This window comes from Elaeis guineensis, chromosome 16 (genome assembly GCF_000442705.2).
Source record: "Elaeis guineensis isolate ETL-2024a chromosome 16, EG11, whole genome shotgun sequence".
NCBI lineage: Eukaryota > Viridiplantae > Streptophyta > Magnoliopsida > Arecales > Arecaceae > Elaeis > Elaeis guineensis.
This window is the reverse complement of record NC_026008.2, coordinates 41458431-41477185: the sequence shown is the minus strand read 5'-3', so window position 1 is coordinate 41477185 and position 18755 is coordinate 41458431. Positions and strand designations below refer to the sequence as shown.

Sequence of the window (18755 nt, the reverse complement as noted above, 5' to 3'; positions counted from 1 at the left end):
TGTGGTGGAAGAGATCTTCTTTGCCATAGCTTCTTGATGAGGCTTTCCCAATCACTTTATAGCACTCCAGGCTCTTGTTCTTTTGCAAGTCTGAGAGTCCTCCTCTTGCAGTTAAATACAAAATATTAGAAAACATGATTAACGTTTCGTTAGAGGGCCCCTTCCAATCTGGTTGCCCTGCTATATCTTTTGGCTGGTCGTATCTCGTGTCCAGCTTAGTTGTCTTCATTAGATTGCCACTGTCTTATGACTCTCTTGGACTCATCCATATTGTTTGCCTACGTGTAAGATGAGAGTTAATAGAAAACATACATACTAAAAATGAGAACAGTATAGATGCATTATTGGCAGAAAGCACATGCTTATCTATCTTCTGTCCCCTTAACTTGCGTCTAGAAGTGTGTTTTAAGAGAAACAAATTTGGTTCATGTTTTTTATCTCATTTTTTATATTAGTTTTTGATACAACCAGAAAGCTAATGCTTATGTAGTATGGATATATTCAATAAAATCAGAAAATAAAATATCTCTAAATATAGAAGGAATATAAATTCGAGCCGTCCTCAAAGTGCCGCCGAACTTTTTTGTTTTTTCGAAGGGATGGGAGACAGACAATGAACAAGGGGCTGCATCATTTTTCTCATTTTCTTTTCTTTTAATTATAATTGCATGAATGATGCACTTGATCTAAAACAACTAAAAAGGAACCATCAGCTCCTAGTAGTCTTGGCGCACGTGTTTGATGTTTAGTGCTATACAAAGACAAGTTTACGTTATATCGCTGGCCCGGTAGACACAAGCATGTGAAGAAGCCCTATAACAAGGTCCCCCTCCCAACCCCACACACTCAATCCCACACTCTTGGACCCTTATGAATGGCCTTCAAACTCATGCTTATCCAAAGCTCAACATCTGCAAGCTCACACCCTCCTGGTTCGAGTCCAACTGAAACATTGACCTAACTGATATGAGAATCTCTACATTGTCGCGGTGTCGGTTCCATGTGTCGATTGATCGCAATAGCCACTCAGGCTTAAGCATAGGCCATCCTTGAAGCCAGGGATGTCTCTAAAATTAACCGACCTATATCAATTATAATGTTGTAATGTTTGCCACCAACAATGTGGACAAGATGAGTTACTTCAAACTGGATATTTGTTGGCCCCAGAAAATTCATGGGGATTTGTTGGATCTGAATCATGTTCATGAATCCGATGCACTAACCCATTTTATGGATCATGACTATTGTGGAGTAGATTGTTTGCGCATCACTTCTTTTCATTAAGAGCTTTATGCAAGTTGAAAGTTGCTTCAGTGGTCATGATCTGGCGAAAAAGAGTGGTTTGATGAGATTCCTCACAATTGGCATCGAATGATTGCTTGTTAGATTGGGGTTAGACTCGGACTAGTGATCTAACAAAGGACCTAGTTTACACCCCCCCTTGGTCCTTCCTGCGATCAACCATTGTGTTATCCCCGATCCCATTTTTGAGTGTTTACATTCCTTAAGGTGGCCTTAATAAGCCGTACATCGAGAACTTCAAAATGTAAATAGCATGCAAGAATATTTCCAGACGTGTAGACCATTTGATCCTCCAAATGCTGCAATTCTTTGAGTCAAATGTTAAGATATTTCTACAAGTGTTAATTCAGTTTGGCCCTCCATAAATCATCTTAGTCACATATTGACAACCGTGGAAGCTACACCATGCATTTTATTTCAAGTACTATTCTATTATACTGCAAGCATGATACATTGATCTTGCCTTATCAATCTGCAAATTAACAATCTTGCATGCAGTTCTTATCAGTCCTGATATTTAGCTCATTAAAATGTAAACACAATGCCCCAGTTTATCGCATTATTCAACATCTAGTGCTCTATGGATCATAAATATGGTCCATCCCTGATCGTTCTATATTACCAGGACACATGCGAAGTTCACCGAGCTGAAGGTACTGAGGTTGAATATGTTGCATTCGAATATGCTGCATTCGAAGAAGAAGATGACTTGCTGGCTGAGGATGCATCTCCATGAACTCTACTTGTGGCATCTATGAAGACAGGCCTTGTGGGCTGCAGAACAAGCCCTCCCTTGCTCAGCAGCATCACCACAACCTCGGACATGGTTGGTCTTGCAGCTACTGTGGACTGAGTGCACATTAGAGCTATCTCAATGACTCTCTTCACTTCTTCTGGTCTATATTCATTTGGATCCAAAGATGCATCCACCAACTCAAGCAACGTCTCAGTCTCATACAGTTTCCATGCCTGTCCAGCCAAATAGAAAACAGCACTGTAAATATCCCTCCACGTAACAGAGAAAAGCTTCACTGAAAAAACTGTAAATATAAGGTTCCAGCAGCAAGTAGTTGTTTTGCTGCCAATCCGCCTATGACTGAAGACTAATTCTAAAATCAGTCTTTCTGGCACCAATTGGCAGAGCTCAGAGGTCTTCAATCAGATGAATGAATCCATAGATGAGGCGTATCTTCCTCTACATTAACATATTTTACCAAATGGCAAGAAAAATTTTGAGGAATAGATTGAAAGAAAACAGATAAAATTTAGTTTTGTAATGTGACACTGATGTTGATAATCTCTCTCTGCATGATTCCTTGCTAGTATACCTACCATATAATAAGTACATGGTGTTGCGGCAAATCGCCTCGTCGTCCGATCACCGGGGAACGAGCACCTGCAAAAACAAGAAGTCCACACTGATCGGAAGTTGAGGTTTCCTCGCTTTCGGGGCCGAATGTTGATCGGCTTCGGGAGCAGTATTGCATCCTGGAGCAGTTTCAACTATCCGCCCCAGGGGCCGGCGGTCGGGTTAACAGCCCTCCGCCTGGCCAGCTGGCGCTGTACGTCGAGGACCTTCGCGCGGGTCTTCGGCTCCCGATTCCGGAGTTCGTCCGGAATCTTCGGAACTACTACGGACTCCGTCCGGCGCAACTAGCGCCGAACTCCGTCCGTCTCATAATCAGTTTTGCGTTGTTGTGTCAGCTCTTGCCGACCAACCCTCGCATTTCTCTCTTCCGGGCCTTCTTTGTGCTCCGACCCCACCCTAAAGCCCGAGGGTGGTGGCTCTTCAACCCCCGGAAGGGCCTTTCCTTCATCACTGGTCTTCCATCGTCCATTCATGGGTGGAAGAACCAGTTTTTCTTTGTTTCTTCTCCATCTTCTTGGGGCTTTCCTTCCCACTGGGGCGTGCCCCGAACTGAAGCCAATGACAACAGCCGGGTGGAAGCGGACGACTGGGAGGACTTCCACCGACTAAAAGATATGTCGGTCCCGAAGCAGAGGGAGCTTGTTACCGAACAAGCTCTTTATGACGCCGGCTTAAGCTTGGTCCCCCGACTAGGTATCGCCCGATCTCCCGGTCTCCTTTTCATCCGGCCCTTAGTCCGGTTCTTTAATTAACACCTTTGTCGGTATTGCAGGGACACCTCCAAGAATGCGGCCGACCGACGCGGAGATTCGGCAATTCGCGACAAGGAAGAGGCCAGCGTCGGGGGCCGGTCCTTCGCGCCCTCCGAAGAGGCCTGCTCCAGCGGCGCCGATCGTCGAAGCGTCGGTGACCGACCAATCAGAGCCCGTCATTGCGCTTGCGGCTCCGGCGGCGCGTACGGAGGAGAGGCCGGTGGAAGAAGCGGCCGAAGGAACGTCGGCGGCATCACCGGAGGCAGTGGAGCCGGATGTCGTTCGGGAAACCGAACATCATCCGGCGGTGTCTGTGGCCGCAGCGGGGGGTGCTGGTCCGAGTCGGATTTCTGGCCATTGTACCGGAACCGAATAAAAAAGAAGCGGAGGCGAAGAAGAAGAAGAAGAAGAGGAGGACGAAGGAGAGACCACGAACCGGAAGAACTCTTCTGGAGGCAGGAAAGCTCTGCCCGCGACGACTGAGAAATCGCCCGGACAGAGTTTTGGCAGGAAAATGGCAATAGCGAGGTTTTGGGTCCGGAGGGCCCTATATATATAGGCCCGTCCGACGGCCGAGATGACTCTGCGCCGATCGAAGCTCCGTGGATGTGCGACACGTGGCGGTCTCCGGGTGGCCTGAGGATTCGGCGCGCCCCGTCCCGGGACGGCCGCACCGCCCATATTAAATGCGGGGGGCGTCGGCCAACCACCTTCGACACGCGGCATGCGGGGACGCGGTTCCGCATTTATGCGCCCGCGCCGATTCGCGTTCCCGATGGGACGCCTGACAGCGCCCCACGCTCCCACGATCGGCGCCAGATATCCGGTCGTCTGACACCGTATCGTCCGGCGCCCGATCTCCTGATACCGACGTAACGTCTGACGACGACAAGACGCGACGTCTGACACCTGACGCCGACGTGACATCTGACACCGACTAGACGTCCAAATCGCTTGGCATTTATGAGACGCCTGACATCGGATCAACCCGCAGTACGGTCGGAATCTGGCATGCGACGAATCCACTCCTGTTCGCCCAGGGTTGCTGCCCAAATAAAAGCATCGGCCAGCTCACCGTCCGACTCAGGAGTGGAGGGGGGCAACTGTTGGGGAATACCCACCGACCGACCGACCGATGGCCGGAGGGGGCCGACCGACCGATTGACAGTCGGACCGACCGACCGACTTACGGCCGAAGGGACCGACCGACCGATTGACAGTCGGACCGATCGACTGACGCCACCACCGGCCTATCATCGGCTCACGACCGACTGAGGATATGTTGGACGCACCTTTCCCGACCGACTGAACCAGGAGGTCTGACGGCCGACTCACATAAAGTTCGCCGACCAACGGAGGAGCCCGACGCCACTCAGCTGGCCACCGACCTAGGGTCGGTCGACTCCTCTGATCGCCGTACAGCCGCCAGATCTTGTCAGTTCTGACAGCAACATGCGGCACGGCCATCTAAGGGCATTGTCCCGCCGAGGGCATTGTCAACCCTGGTGATTTGACAGCCCCACGTCGACATGACGCTTTCACGGCAACTCTGACAATCTACAGTGAGTTGACAATTCCTCACTTGTCTGCGCCATTAATGACGGCGCCATACCGTGCTCCACTATATAAATCGGGGAAGGCAACAGTGCAAGGGATCCGCTCCCCCCACTTCTCGACTCCTAAATCACAGGCTCGCTCCTCTCTCCCCCCCCCTCTCTCTCTCGATCGAGCTCTCTGTTTTCATTTCACTGTTGCCCAGTCACCTCCCTGACTTGACCGTCGGAGGGTCCCCGCCGGAGCTGCCTCCGGTCAGTATGGACTTCTCGTTTTTGCAGATGCTCGTTCCCCGGCGATCGGACGACGAGGCGATTGACCGCAACACATGGATAAATCACAGAGGGTGATGGTCTGAACTAAGCAAACTACTGTGGAGTAGTGTTATCATTGGGAAAAGGCATTTTTCTTGTCATTGTCTATAAGAAGAACGAAAGAGTCAAAAAAAGGGCGCTTCAATGGGGAGAATCAATTATCTACTACCATCTTACTGAAGTCTAAATGCGCAGAAACAGCTGTGTCGAGTATGGCACCAAGCATGCATGTAAAAAAGCATCAGTTAATTGTGATAGGTTATCTCAGTAACATACTTGCACTTCATGTTTCATATGATAACATCAACATTCACAAACTCCATCATTTCAACTTTGTTAAATCTATAGACCACAATCCATACTCTACAAAGTAAAATCAATATCACAATCTCTAAAATTAACCACCTATAACTAAAAGATAACATATTCAAAGAAAGGAAAGAATAAAGAGATAGAGCCCTTCCACAAAAGAATTCCCTGGTAGTATCCAAGCAGTACCCTGAGTGCATCTAAGACGTACATAGAGAGCTTTATCCTATTTTTTGTAAATAGCATAGCATCCGACTTGTACCATAGCTATATACGTCAAGTATTGGAATCCAATATATATTGGATACGGCAATGACATGCAATATAAAGCATCAGTGCTTCCATAAGTAGGACCTAATTGATTACGGAAAATGCGATGGATAAACAGTCGTCAAAAAATCTTTAAATTCTTTCACACTAAATACAAAAAATAAAAAGGGTTCACTTTTGGGAGCATTGCTAAAGGTACAGCCAAATAGGATAAGTTATTCTATCCACTAGGAGAAGTGTCCATCGACCCTCACAGCCAATGAATGCTTGAAAGATGTTGAAGTGGTACCATGCACTTCAGGGCATTAACAAGGAAAAAGCAATCCAGAGCCTACCATTTGTACCATGGAAAGTTTAATTTGAATGGTTACTGATCTTTTTTTCTTAGTCTGAATGGAATTTTTTTGACTTTTAAAGTCTATTTTAAAAGAACTTTGTGTGAAACTTAGTCTTAAATGACAAGGTTGCCAACTTGCCAGTCAGTAAAGTCATTAGAGATGATAACCAATGATCACATTGGAATTCTACCTAAGCTAATGTAGCTGAGCAGAGAGAACCCACTTGTCATTATCTAATTTTCAATAAGAATTATAACAACTCCATATGATTAGAGAGCAAAAATTTTGAAGAATAATTACCCATTCAAGAAGGTATTGTGTTACAGGTTCAAGATTCACATCATTGCTCTTCCGACCACTTATTATTTCCAGGACAACAACGCCATAGCTGTATGTGTCGACTTTCTCGGATAGCTGTCCATGGATTGCATACTCAGGTGCTGTGTAACCCCTGATCAAAAGCATCACAAAATCTGAAAGCTGAAGACAAAAACCAACTAAACCAACTAAAAGTAAAAGACGATGCGAGACAATAAATGAGCGAAACAATGTGGATGAGTAAGATTTCTGATATACAAAGTTCCTGCAAAGTTGGTGCTGAGATGACTGTGATCACCAGGTAGAAGCCTTGCCAATCCAAAATCTGCAATCTTAGGCTGGAAATTGTCATCGAGCAGTACATTGCTCGACTTTATGTCCCGATGGATGATGCAGACATGGAATTCTTGATGGAGATATGCTAATCCTCGTGCGATGCCAACAATTATATCAAATCTCTGTTTCCAGTTAAGAATTCCACGTTTGTCACCTGTCAAGCAGATGGCACGACTGTCCTCAAACACAACAAGAAGAAATAGCACAAAGAATCAACAGGTAGATCTAACAATTTAGTACCATATAAGACTTTATCAAGGCTGCTGTTTGCCATGTACTCATAGACAAGCAGCAGTTCAGGGCCTTTGGTAGAACATCCAAGAAGACGAACCAGATTTCGATGATGAACATTGCTTATAAGCTTAACCTCACTCTGGAAATCTATGCGTACTTTTCTGGCATTAGCTATCGTGAGTTTCTTCACGGCGACTGCTTTACCGTTTTTCAGAATGCCCTGTCACAAAAAGGCTTGCTCAAAACACACAACCAAGTTTGATGAAAAATAAAAGAACGCGAATGTCAAGATTTATGAAAAAGAAATTTACAGCATCAAATTTTATTCAATATATAAATCATCGATTTTTATCAAAAAAAAAATTTTTTTTAAACTTTTTTCCTTTTATATAGGTAATATAATTTTTATTTCACATTCTATAAATATGAAAAATTCCTTCAGTTCCTTAAATGCTCATGACAAGTTTGTGTTAGGAAATACGTTTCGAGATTCGGTCTATATTGAGCCTACAGCGAGGTTCAGGACGACGAACGGAATCCAACGAGTCCAAAAACAGTCCAAACGAAGTCCAAACGACGAAGATACGCGTGAAAGAAGAGCGGCACAGTACACAAGGCAGCAGCCGCCGGCGATGGGCCGGCGGTAGCGCCACCGGGCCTGGTGGAGATGCACGCGAGGCCCAGCGCGCGGGCAGGCCCAGCGCGAGCATGCATGTGGGCCTGCCGAGTGCGGGCACGTGCGGGCCGGCCCAGCATGCGAGGGCGCCCAGACCCAGCGCCCTTGTGCGATCCACCGTGGACCGCGGGGTACTGGGCGGTCTATGGGATCGGTGTGGACCGAGCACGCGGTCCACGTGCGGTTCAGCTTATTTTTTGCGCGATCTGACGATCCAAATCGCAACCGATCGCGATTAGACGGCTGAGATTGATTTCGAGTTTGATCAATTGATCAGTGGCCCTGATGTGCGCGATCGGACGGCTCTGGTGCGAGCCGGTTACGATCGGACGGCCACAAATGATTCTAGGCTTGATTGGGACTCTGTTTCCTAGTATAACAGTGTTTTGGAGTTTCTGGAGTCTATATAACTCCGATTGACGAGCCATCAGTTGCGTTGGGAAGCTGATGACGTCTTGGAGGTGTAGAAAGGCTTCAAAAAAAGTTTCAGAGAGCTTTTGTAAGGGTTTTGGGATTTTATCTTGAGAAACTCTTATACAAAGGTTGAGTAGTGAGTTCTCTTTGTATTGATTTTATTTTATTCTCTAACAGTAAAGCTTACACGTCTTGTGGAGGTAGGCTTGAGGGCGATCCACGTATTTGTATTATGTTTCTTGTTTTGCTTCTTCTTTCTTTCTGCTGCGTTGTGTGGTACCGGATCCTGACGCAACAAGTGGTATCAAAGCAAGGTGGTGCCAGAGCGTAGGTTGCGGCGGTGGTGATCGAAATAGAAGATGAAAAAGACAAGCACAATCAAGGTGGAGATCAACAGGTTTGATGGAAAGTGCAATTTCTCTTTGTGGCAGATGAGGATGAAAGACGTACTCATCCAACAAAGATTGATCGATGCTCTCTTGTGCGAGGAGAAGCCGACCACCATAGAGGTGCAAGATTGGAGACGGCTCCATATGCAGGTGGTGAGTACGATCTGCTTGTACCTAACGGATGAGGTAGTGATCCATATGCTTGGCGAGACTTCTCCGACGATACTGTGGTCAAAGTTTGAGGAGTTGTACACGGCGAAGTCTCTCACCAACATCCTCTTCCTCTGGAGGCAGTTCTACCAGCTGCGGATGACTAAGGGACAGAGCATGCAGGAGCATCTTAACCACTTCTAGAAGATCCTCACCGACCTCTTCAGTGTTGGTGAGAAAGTTGAGAAGAAGACCAGAGCGCTGGTCTTGCTAGCATCGCTTCCCCCTTCGATGAGTCTTTGGTGACTACACTTCTAGTGGGAAAGAGCACCATCAAGATATAAACGAGGTCACTGTGGCGATTCTTCAAAATGAGATTCTCAGGAAGGAGAACCCAGCTTCGAGCTCAGATGGCGGCAGCTCAGCTTTGGTGGTTTCTGGAGGAGCAGGAAGCAGTAGACAGAACGATAGGAGATCGCGTCAAGGGCCGTCCAAGTCCAGGATGAGAGATTTGAGTAAGATCAGATGTTACCGACGTGACGAGTTGGGACATCTAGTCAGATATCTACTTCTTTCCAACAGTGAATTTTAAATTCTGCATGCACCTATCATGTATGTTGCAAAGAGGAGCAGTTTGACTCCCTAGAAAGCAGTGAGGGCACTGTTTATCTGTCAGATGGATCGAGCTGTGCGATCAAAGGCATCGGGACAGTCAGCTGGAGGACACATGATGGTGTAGTGAGGAGATTGAGAGAGATCCGATACATATCCGATTTCAGGCAGAATCTTATCTCACTGAGTAAACTAGATTCGAGAGGCTACAGGACAGTAGCTAATGGAGAAATTCTGAAGGTGTTGCGTGGTGATAGGATTGTTCTGAAAAGAAAGAAGAGGATGAGAGGATATTACTATCTAATGGGAAGCCCAGTGCGAGGTGGAGCTTCAAGAGTTAGGAGAAGTCCAGAGTGAGGAGGAGCTCCAGATGGAGGTGGATCGGACATTAGACGGAAGACTCGGGAGGATGAGAGGCGACGTTGCAGGGTGAGATTTCTATTACCGCAGGAGACTTCTCCGAGCAGGTCTTTGGTCAGAGAGGACAGCTCATGACGGAGGTGGGATTGAGCGGCCTGGCTCGACTCCTACGTTTGTCCATCCATGAGATAGCAGGTATGCCCCAAGGCATGGGGGTGAGATGGATCATAGGCTTTCAGAGACAAGTGAAGGCTGAATATCGAGTCGAGATGAAGATTGTTAGAAAATATGCTTTGAAATTCGATCCATATTGAGCCCACAGTGAGGTCCAGGACGACGAACGGAGTCCAACGAGTCCAAGAACAATCCAAACGAAATTTAAATGATGAAGATACGTGCGAAAGAAGAGAAGCATAATGCACAAGGCGGCGACGGCTGGTGGTGGCACCGTCGGGCCTGGCGGAGACATGCGCGCCACCCAGCACATGGGTGGGCCCAACGCAGGCGCACGCATAGGCCGGCCCAGCACGAGTGCGCGTGCTGGTCGGCCCAACGCACACGGGGCACCCAGGCCTAACGCCCCTATGCGGTCCACCATGGACCACGGGGTGCTAGGCGGTCCATGGGACCAACGTGGACCGAACATGTGGTCCACGCACAATTCAGGGTGTTTTTTACGCAATCCGATGGTTCAGATTGCAGCCGATCGCAATCAGATAGCTGAGGTTGATTCCGAATTTGATCAAGTGATCAGTGGCCCTGATGTGCATGATCGGACGGCTTTGGTGCGAACCGATCACGATCGGACAGCCACAGATGATTTTAGGCTTAATTGAGATTTTGTTTCCTAATATAACAGTATTTTAGAGTTTTTGAAGTCTATATAACTTCGATTGACGAGCTGTCAGTTGCGTTGGAAAGCTGACAACGTTTTGAAAGTGTAAAAAGGCTTCAAAAGAGATTTTAGAGAGCTTTTGTAAGGGTTTTGAGATTTTTTCTTGAGAAACTCTTGTACAACGGTTAAGTGATGAGTTCCTCTTGTATTGATTTTATTTTATTCTCTCAAAGTAAAGCTTGTACGCCCCGTGGAGGTAGACTTAAGATCGATCCACGTATTTGTATTGTATTTCTTATTTTGTTTCTTCTTTCTTCCTACTGCACCATGTGGTACCGGATCCTGACGCAATAGTCTGATGGGCCAACTAAATAATATTACTAGCTTGGCAACTCAACTTTCAACTATGCCACATGTATCTCAGAAATTCTCGTGAGTTATACAATAGTTCTTTGCGAGTTGTAAGATATGTCCTCTATCGTTATTCCAAAAAAAGGAGAAAAATTATAATAATAGCCCCTCAACTTTGGACATGTCCTAGAGACACCTCTCAACTTTAAAAAGTTTCGACTGATCCTTCAAGTTTCCACATCATTTTCAAGTGGTCTTCCAGCTCCCCAACTAGCTAATGCCATTAGCTTGCCATTACAAATGACCAAAATACCTCACCCTCTTCAGATATCTATGAATGTCTTTTAACTGGATGGATGAATGAAGGAGTACGGCATGCTTTGATTTGTATGATTGGTGATCCTAACTCTGACCCATATGCTAAAAATACTTTGAGATCTATGCAAGCAGATGAATGGAGTTTGAAGTGCTTTGAGATCTATGTTTTAGGTGATCTTTAACTGGAGGCCATATATTAAGGATACTTTGAGATTTGTGCAGAGGATGAAGGAAGGAGTTTGGAGTACTTCGAGATATATGCAATAGATGATCCTTAACTATGAGCCATTACTAAGGGTGCATTAAGATCTATACAAGTGGATAAATGAAAGATTCAAAGTGCATTGAGATTATGCCATGAGTGATCTTTAACTATGAGTCATATATTAATAATACTTTGAGATCTGCACAGATAGATGAATGAAAGAATTTTGAATGCTTTGAGATCTATATAATAGATGATCCTCAACTGTAGGCTGTATACTAAGGATACTTTGAGATCTATGCAGGCGGATATATGAAGGGGTTCGGAGTGCTTTGAGATCTGCATGGTAGGTGATCCTTAACTATGGGCTATATTCCAAAGTTAATTCGAGATTGCATAGATAGATGAATGAAGGGATTCTGAATGCTTTGAGATTTGTGTGGTAGGTGATCCTTAACTATGGGCCACAAACTAAGAGTACTTTGAGATCTCTTTAACATGAAATATCCTTTGAGTCTCCACCCCATTCAATACATATCAAGAATATTTTTGTCCTACATCCGTTTTATGTCATCATGTGATAGTTATGTGACACCACTCTCTTAACAAAAATGAGAGGAAGGGCCATCGTGGAATGATTTGGAAACTTAAAAGAACACAAATTTTTTGAAATTAGCGGTCACCTCTATTATACATCCAAAGTTGAGGGATGTCACTATAATTTAAAGATCTTTTGTATATCACATCTAAAATTTGGTCGAAGATATGTATAATATCACTACTTCTCTCAATTTACAGATCAACCCCCTAATTTTGCTTTAATTTGCAACAGGACTCTACTTTTAGCCTTCCATCACCTATAGTAACCTCAGTTTTCACCATTTAATTTAATATTTGCTTTTGTTTCGCTTCACCTCTCACACTATTATTGTCTATGCCATCGCTATGCATAACTCAATTTCTCTTTTGATGAACAGCTATATGTTTATAATTCTTCTTTGGAGTAAACCCAATAAAAAACAAATTGATCTCCCCTTGGCCTCAGTAGTGCTCATCTTATCCCTCACCGAATTAGGGCCGGAAGTGGGTGGTATTGGGTAGGGTTGGGCGAGGCTTGAGATCATGCTTAGGCCCGCAAAATTTTTAGATGATCTAGGCCTGAGCTTGACTCGAGCCCAGGCTTAGCCCAGCTCAAATTGGATTGGGCTAGCCCAAATTACCCATTTGGGCCAAAAATACGTCCGGCTCAAACTTAGTTGAAGTTTAATATTTCATACTATTGCTTCACAAATAGATGAGCTAGCTAAAAACTAGGCTCTCTCCTATAACACAGATAAATGATACACATGATACATCATTCTCAGCTAAACACATTCTAATTTATCCTTTACTTATTATTCTCTCTAGATAATAGCATACAAAAACAAATGGCTACAAGCCTAAATTCAATCTCCATTTTAGGCCTTATTTAGGCTCAAGCTTGAGCTCGGGCTAGGCTAGGCCCTAGCTAAGACAATGACATATTTAAGCTTGGCTTGAAAAATAAATTGGCACTACATTTAAAACCATACTAATTGGTTTGAACTCTTTCAGGCCTAGCCCTAGCCTAACCTGAAGTCGGCCCAATTCGATAGATCTTAGGCTGGCCCGAGCCCATTTCCAGCTTTATTCACCCTCCTTTCCTTTGCTTACATTTCTATCTTCTGCAAAAGTATAAGATATAATACTGTGCAAGTTGCTATGATCAAACAACCTAGATTAGTTCAAGGCCAACACCATGTTGCTAATGGCCTCGACCCCAACACTAATTGGAGCTCAAGCAAATTAGGTGGAATTTGGTGATCCAATGGGATCACCAAGGTAATCTTAGATCCGGTGATCTTTATTCTAAGATAGTTTGATCTTGGATGATTTAAGATCACGATATTTAATATGCTATATTTTTTTGACTAAAGATTTCTAGGCATCGATGAGCAACTTATTTGATATTTTATGGGAATTGAAGATCACTGAGCATATATTATCAAAACTACCCCGATATATTTCATAAAAATATATTTATTAATAATATAAAATATATTATAATAAAATATTAATATTTATTAATATATTAATAATTAATATATTCAGTAAAAATATATTTATTAGTCTTATAATATATTAATCATATAAAGATATACTTATTATTATTATAGAATTAATAATTTTATTTACACTTGATTTGGTACGATAACAATCTGTATATAGCAGATGTGCATGTCCTAAGAGATTCAAATGAATTCAAATTCTGAGCAGATACAAGGAAATCCAAATAAAAATGGCAAGGTACAATAAGTCTAAGTCTTTGCTGCATAAAATGGATCAGCCAATCTCATAGAATTCAATCAGCTCATCTAAAAGGCGAAACCAAGAATGGGAGGAATTTGGATAGATGTTGCTTGTTTGACTTTGTTCTTTTTTTCTGATATTCTGGAATGTATTCATACCACGGTTATATAAAGTAATCGCCTTTAAAAAAAAAAAAAAATCCCCAATGATATCACCCGATTCCATGACTACCTATCCCAAACAAACTCCTTTCTCGTTCCCTTGCTCTCTTCATGGCACTCGAGAGAGGAGCTCATCCTCTTCTCCCTTTCTCTAACTGACGTTACTCCTCCATCTTGTTCAAAGGGGGCTGTTGTTAAGGGACATCAGCATTCGGATATCCGGATTGAGAGACCAAGTCTATTTTACGAAACCTTTATGAGTCTGCAAAAATGAAGCCTTTATGACCAAGTTAGCATTCCAAATGCTTGTCATCTTACCTTGTATACCTCTCCAAAGCCACCTTCTCCCAATTTGTTTTCTTCACTGAAATCTTTTGTCGCAGCTTTAAGATCCGCATAACGGTAATCCACCGGACCTCGCAGCTCAGTTGCCCCCAATATGTCTCCTTCAAAGCCCAATTATTCAATAAATCACCTGAATTCATGAATAAAAAACTACAGAAAAAAAATCACCATATCGGAATCCTCACCTCTCTCAATATTCCCGGGCTTTCTGGATCGTCTAATCCAAAGGAATGCGGCAATGGCCAGAAGCAGCAGAAACCCAACTCCTCCAGCGATTCCTCCAATGATGGCCCCTTTCTTGCTTGATCTCCCTGTAAATTTCCAAAGTCTTACCATTTTATATGCCCACGTTGGACAGACCAGGCTATCCGTGCTTCTAATGATAACAGCGGCCATTGCACTATGACCGTTATAACCGTTATATAAGAGCAGTTATTATTATTTATTATTTTTCACTGCTCATATAATAAAATGATAATTTCAACCAAACAGCTGTAGGCTGTAGTCAGCTAAAAGTGACTGTTCTATTGTGTAAAAAGTTGCAGACGACACCACCAAAAGTAAATCAGAGGATTTCAACTTTTCTTATCATTATTTATTATTTTCCCATTTGATAGCTATTCTAAAGGATATTATCCAAATACAATGAATCCAAACTTCGGGAATAGAAAAATCCTAGAGATGTACTATCGCATGGTTCAACGGTCTCATGCGGTAGACAAGAATGGTACATGGGAATAGTAGTATCAGGGGTACTACTTAGCCAATCATTGAGTTCTATGTAATAAAATATGATCAATGGACCGAGCAGTGATATAATAGGTCACTAGTAGCAGCATTCCAACTCTATATTGTTAAATGAAAATAAAAGGGAATACTCGCTCTCTCTTCAAATTCAAAAAAATTAAAAAATATATATATAGAAAGATTGACTCTCCTTCATTATTTTTGGAACACTCGAGCTGCAGCAACTTATGCTAAAATAATTAAGGAGCCAGCCCTATAATGTGTTATGCAGCTACTTTCATGTAAAGGAAATTCTTAGAAAAAATACAAAGCAATTCATTGACAAATTGGCTCTTCTTAATTATTTTTAGAAGTATGTAAAAGAAAGAATTTGTGCACATATTTTCTTCTATGCACAACAAAGGAAACATAATTCACTCATAATATTTTCTTCATGCACAAATTAGATTTTTAACGGGACTCACCCAAATGAAAATTTCTTAGTAATATTTTATCTTCAAAAAGGAAATCCAACTGTAACATTTTCTCCATATAAAAAAAAAAAAAGGAAAAAACCCATGAATAAATTACCTCACAAAAAAAAAATGTACGAGACAAAAAAAAAAAAATTAAAGAAAACCATGAGTATATTAGTGAAAGTAAAAAAAAAAAATTCAAAAAAAATCATGAATAAATTGGTGCAGAAAAAAATCATGTACGAGTAGGAAAAAAAAGGAGTTGGTGTAATTCCTTCGCAATATTTTCTCCGAAGATAAATTAGATATTTTTTAGTTAAACTCTTTAAAAAGAAAAAAATAAAACATTTCGTTCAAAAGCACATAAAAAAATAATTCTCCATGCACAAAAAGAAAAAAAAAAAGTAAAATAGTGCACAAAAAAAATCGAGCACGAGTTACATTGAAAAAGAAAGCCAAAATTTATTTATTTTTTAATTATATAAATTTATATTTTTATAACAGAAATATATATTTATATTTATAGTTATATTATTCATTCTTCATTGTCTCCCCATGGTGCTCGGATATCATTCTTGTATATATTATAACAAAAGCTAACCGCTTCAATATGCCAAAAAGGCCGTTATAATAGGGATTGGGGATCGGGTGGTGTCTTTCATGCGCCGGAAAAGAAGGATTCATGCCCCTTCAGATGAATCCACCATTGGATCATCCACCGCACAGATCTCAAAACACTCTGAAGTCCATCGTTGATCCGCTGCCTATGTCTCAAAGAGATTAGTAGATGTTACCAAAAAAAAAAAAAAAAAGAGATTAGTAGATGATCTAACGGTAGATTCGCAAGGAAAGTGAATCCTTCTTTGCCGCCGGAAAAAAAAAATTGGAGAGCTTTGAGAGCCGTGCAAAATGCGATCTAACGGCGCGAAAGAAGATACAACCCGAACCCAAGTGCGATTCGAGCGCGAATTGGGGCGTTAATTTTGGCGCTTCGGGTCATCCAAAAAAATTTTCTGAGAATTAAACAAAATCTTAAAGAGTTCACCTGATTTCAAGTAAGGGGCGAGATCGACCGTCTGATTGGCCGGGAAGAAGGCTTTATCCGAGTACCTCATAAAACAGCCCGCATCGACGGCCCTCCCCTCCGCATCAGGCGGACAGCCCTTGATATTCCCGTACGCCCCCCGGAGGCAGTCTCCGCACCCGCTCTCGCTGACCGTCCTCACGCACTGCGCCACCCCGTACACCCCGCCCTGCTCCGCCGCCGCGAAGTAATTCTCTATCCGCGGCACGGCGGTGCTCAGATCCAGGAGGAGCTCCTCCGCGGCAGCGGAGAAGGCGCCGCCAGCGGCGGCGGTGCCGTTGCTGCAGAGGCCCCGGTTCCCTTGTTGGGTGGTCTGGTCGAAGAAGGGGGAACTCTCGTAGCGGAGGAAGCAGCCGTCGAGGATGACACGGCCGCCGTTGGCGGTGGAGCAGTTGCGGATAAGGAGCTCGGCAGCGGCAAGGCAGGAGACGCAGTCGGCGGTGGAGAGGTAGTCGCGGCACTGGAAGAGGGCATAGACGGGGTTGGAGACGGAGGTTTGCTGCGCAGTGGCGAAGCGGGAGGAGCCGGAGGCGGAGGCAGAGAGGTTGGAGCGTAGGTTGGCGAAGGTGGCGTTGAGGTTATCGAAGAAGAGGGAAGGGGAGGAGACCTTGTACAGGCTGCAGCCCTGGCCTAGAAGGTTGGCCTGGGGGTCCCCGTTGACGGTTCTCCATACGGCGACGAAGAGGAGGAGGAGGACGGCAGCGGAGGGCTGGCGTTGCATTGGGAACAGGGCGGAGATAGGAAGGAAGGGACAATAGTTTCCGGTTGGCGGACTCTGGATGGGTTCGAAACGCTGGCGAGGTTTTTTGAGGGGAGGCGGTTGGAAGATGGGACCTGTATGGATACTAAAGCTTCAAAGAGGGTCCGAATTAGTAGTTGCATGAATGACTTTTTTGCCCATAAGTTGGCCCTGGATACGATTTCTTGCAAACAATATATTTTAACTGTGATTTTACAGGGTAAAAGTTAACTTGCAAGTTTATGCAGAGATAATAATACTTCAAATAACTAAATATATATAAAAATATTATAAAGTAAAATATGTTATTAGATAAATATAAAGTAAACTGCAGCGACTATAAATAAAATATTTAACATAATTTTATGTATAAAATCTTCTAGTAAGCTAAGTCAGGTTGAGTCGTGCACTCCTTGATAATTTAATTAACTCGTTAAGTTGGATCCTAGAGTTTAAGCCTTAGAACTGAGTGATCTAGTACCTAATCCAGTGTCAGCAATCCAATCTAAATCTGATGATTCTTGAATTCTTTACTGAGCTTTCTTTTTTTCTTTTTTGAAAAAAATGTTGTATGGTGAGCGTGCAAGTTGGCATTATTAATTTACCATATAAAATTTGCACCACACCACCATTAGATTCGTGCCAAGTGACTTGAAGTTTGCATTAGTTTGAAGTTGAGCTTCGTAGGATGGTGAAAAATAAATGTTAAAAGCATTTCGATCCTCCTTATTGAGCTTTCTTTCTGTTGCGGCCAATCGCCTCATCGTCCGATCATCAGAAAGCGTGCACCTACAAAAACGAGAAGTCCACTCTGACTGGAGGCGGCTCCGACGGGGACCCTCCGACGGTCAAGTCAGAGAGGTGACTGGACAACAGTGAAATGTAGACGGAGAGCTCGATCGAGAGAGAGAGAGAGGGAGAGAGGAGCGTGCCTGCGTTTTTGGGAGAGACGGAGCGGATCCATCCCCCTGCACTGTTGCCTTCCCCGGTTTATATAGTGGAGCATGGTATGGCGCCGTCATTAATGGCGCGGACAAGTGAGGAACTGTCAACTCACTGTGGACTGTCAGAGTCGCCGTGAAAATGTCACGTCGCCATGCGGCTGTCAAATCACCAGGGTTGACAATGCCCTCGGCGGGACAATGTCCCTAGGTAGCCGCGCCGCATGCCGCTGTCAGAACTGACAAGGTCTGGCGGCTGTACGGCGATTGGAGGAGCCGACCGACCCAAAGTCGGTGGCCAGCTGAGTGGTGTCGGGCCCCTCCGTTGGTTGGCGAGTCTTTCGTGAGTCGGCCATCGGATCCCTGGGTTCGGTCGGTCGGGAAAGATACGCCCGACATATCCCCAATCGGCGGCGGACCGTTGAATGGCCGGTAGTGGCGTCCGTCAGTCGGTCGCTCCCGGCTGTAGGCCAGTCGGTCCCTCCGGTCGGTCGGGCCGCCAGTCGGTCGGGCCGCAAGTCGGTCGGGCCGCCAGTCGGTCGGTCGGGC

The 18755-nt window shown here is 44.2% G+C and overlaps 1 protein-coding gene across 1 annotated transcript; it reads right to left on the bottom strand.

Moving 5' to 3' along the window:
- Positions 1-1684: 1684 nt before the first annotated feature.
- On the bottom strand, positions 1685-17361 carry LOC105058923 (cysteine-rich receptor-like protein kinase 2). Its single transcript, XM_010942007.3, has 7 exons — positions 16488-17361; positions 14426-14551; positions 14214-14341; positions 7103-7316; positions 6785-7016; positions 6509-6659; positions 1685-2271 (listed from the first exon to the last, which is right to left on the bottom strand). Exons 1-7 carry the CDS (start codon positions 17245-17247, stop codon positions 1942-1944), a joined length of 1941 nt encoding a protein of 646 aa, XP_010940309.1. The 5' UTR covers positions 17248-17361; the 3' UTR covers positions 1685-1941.
- Positions 17362-18755: the final 1394 nt, after the last annotated feature.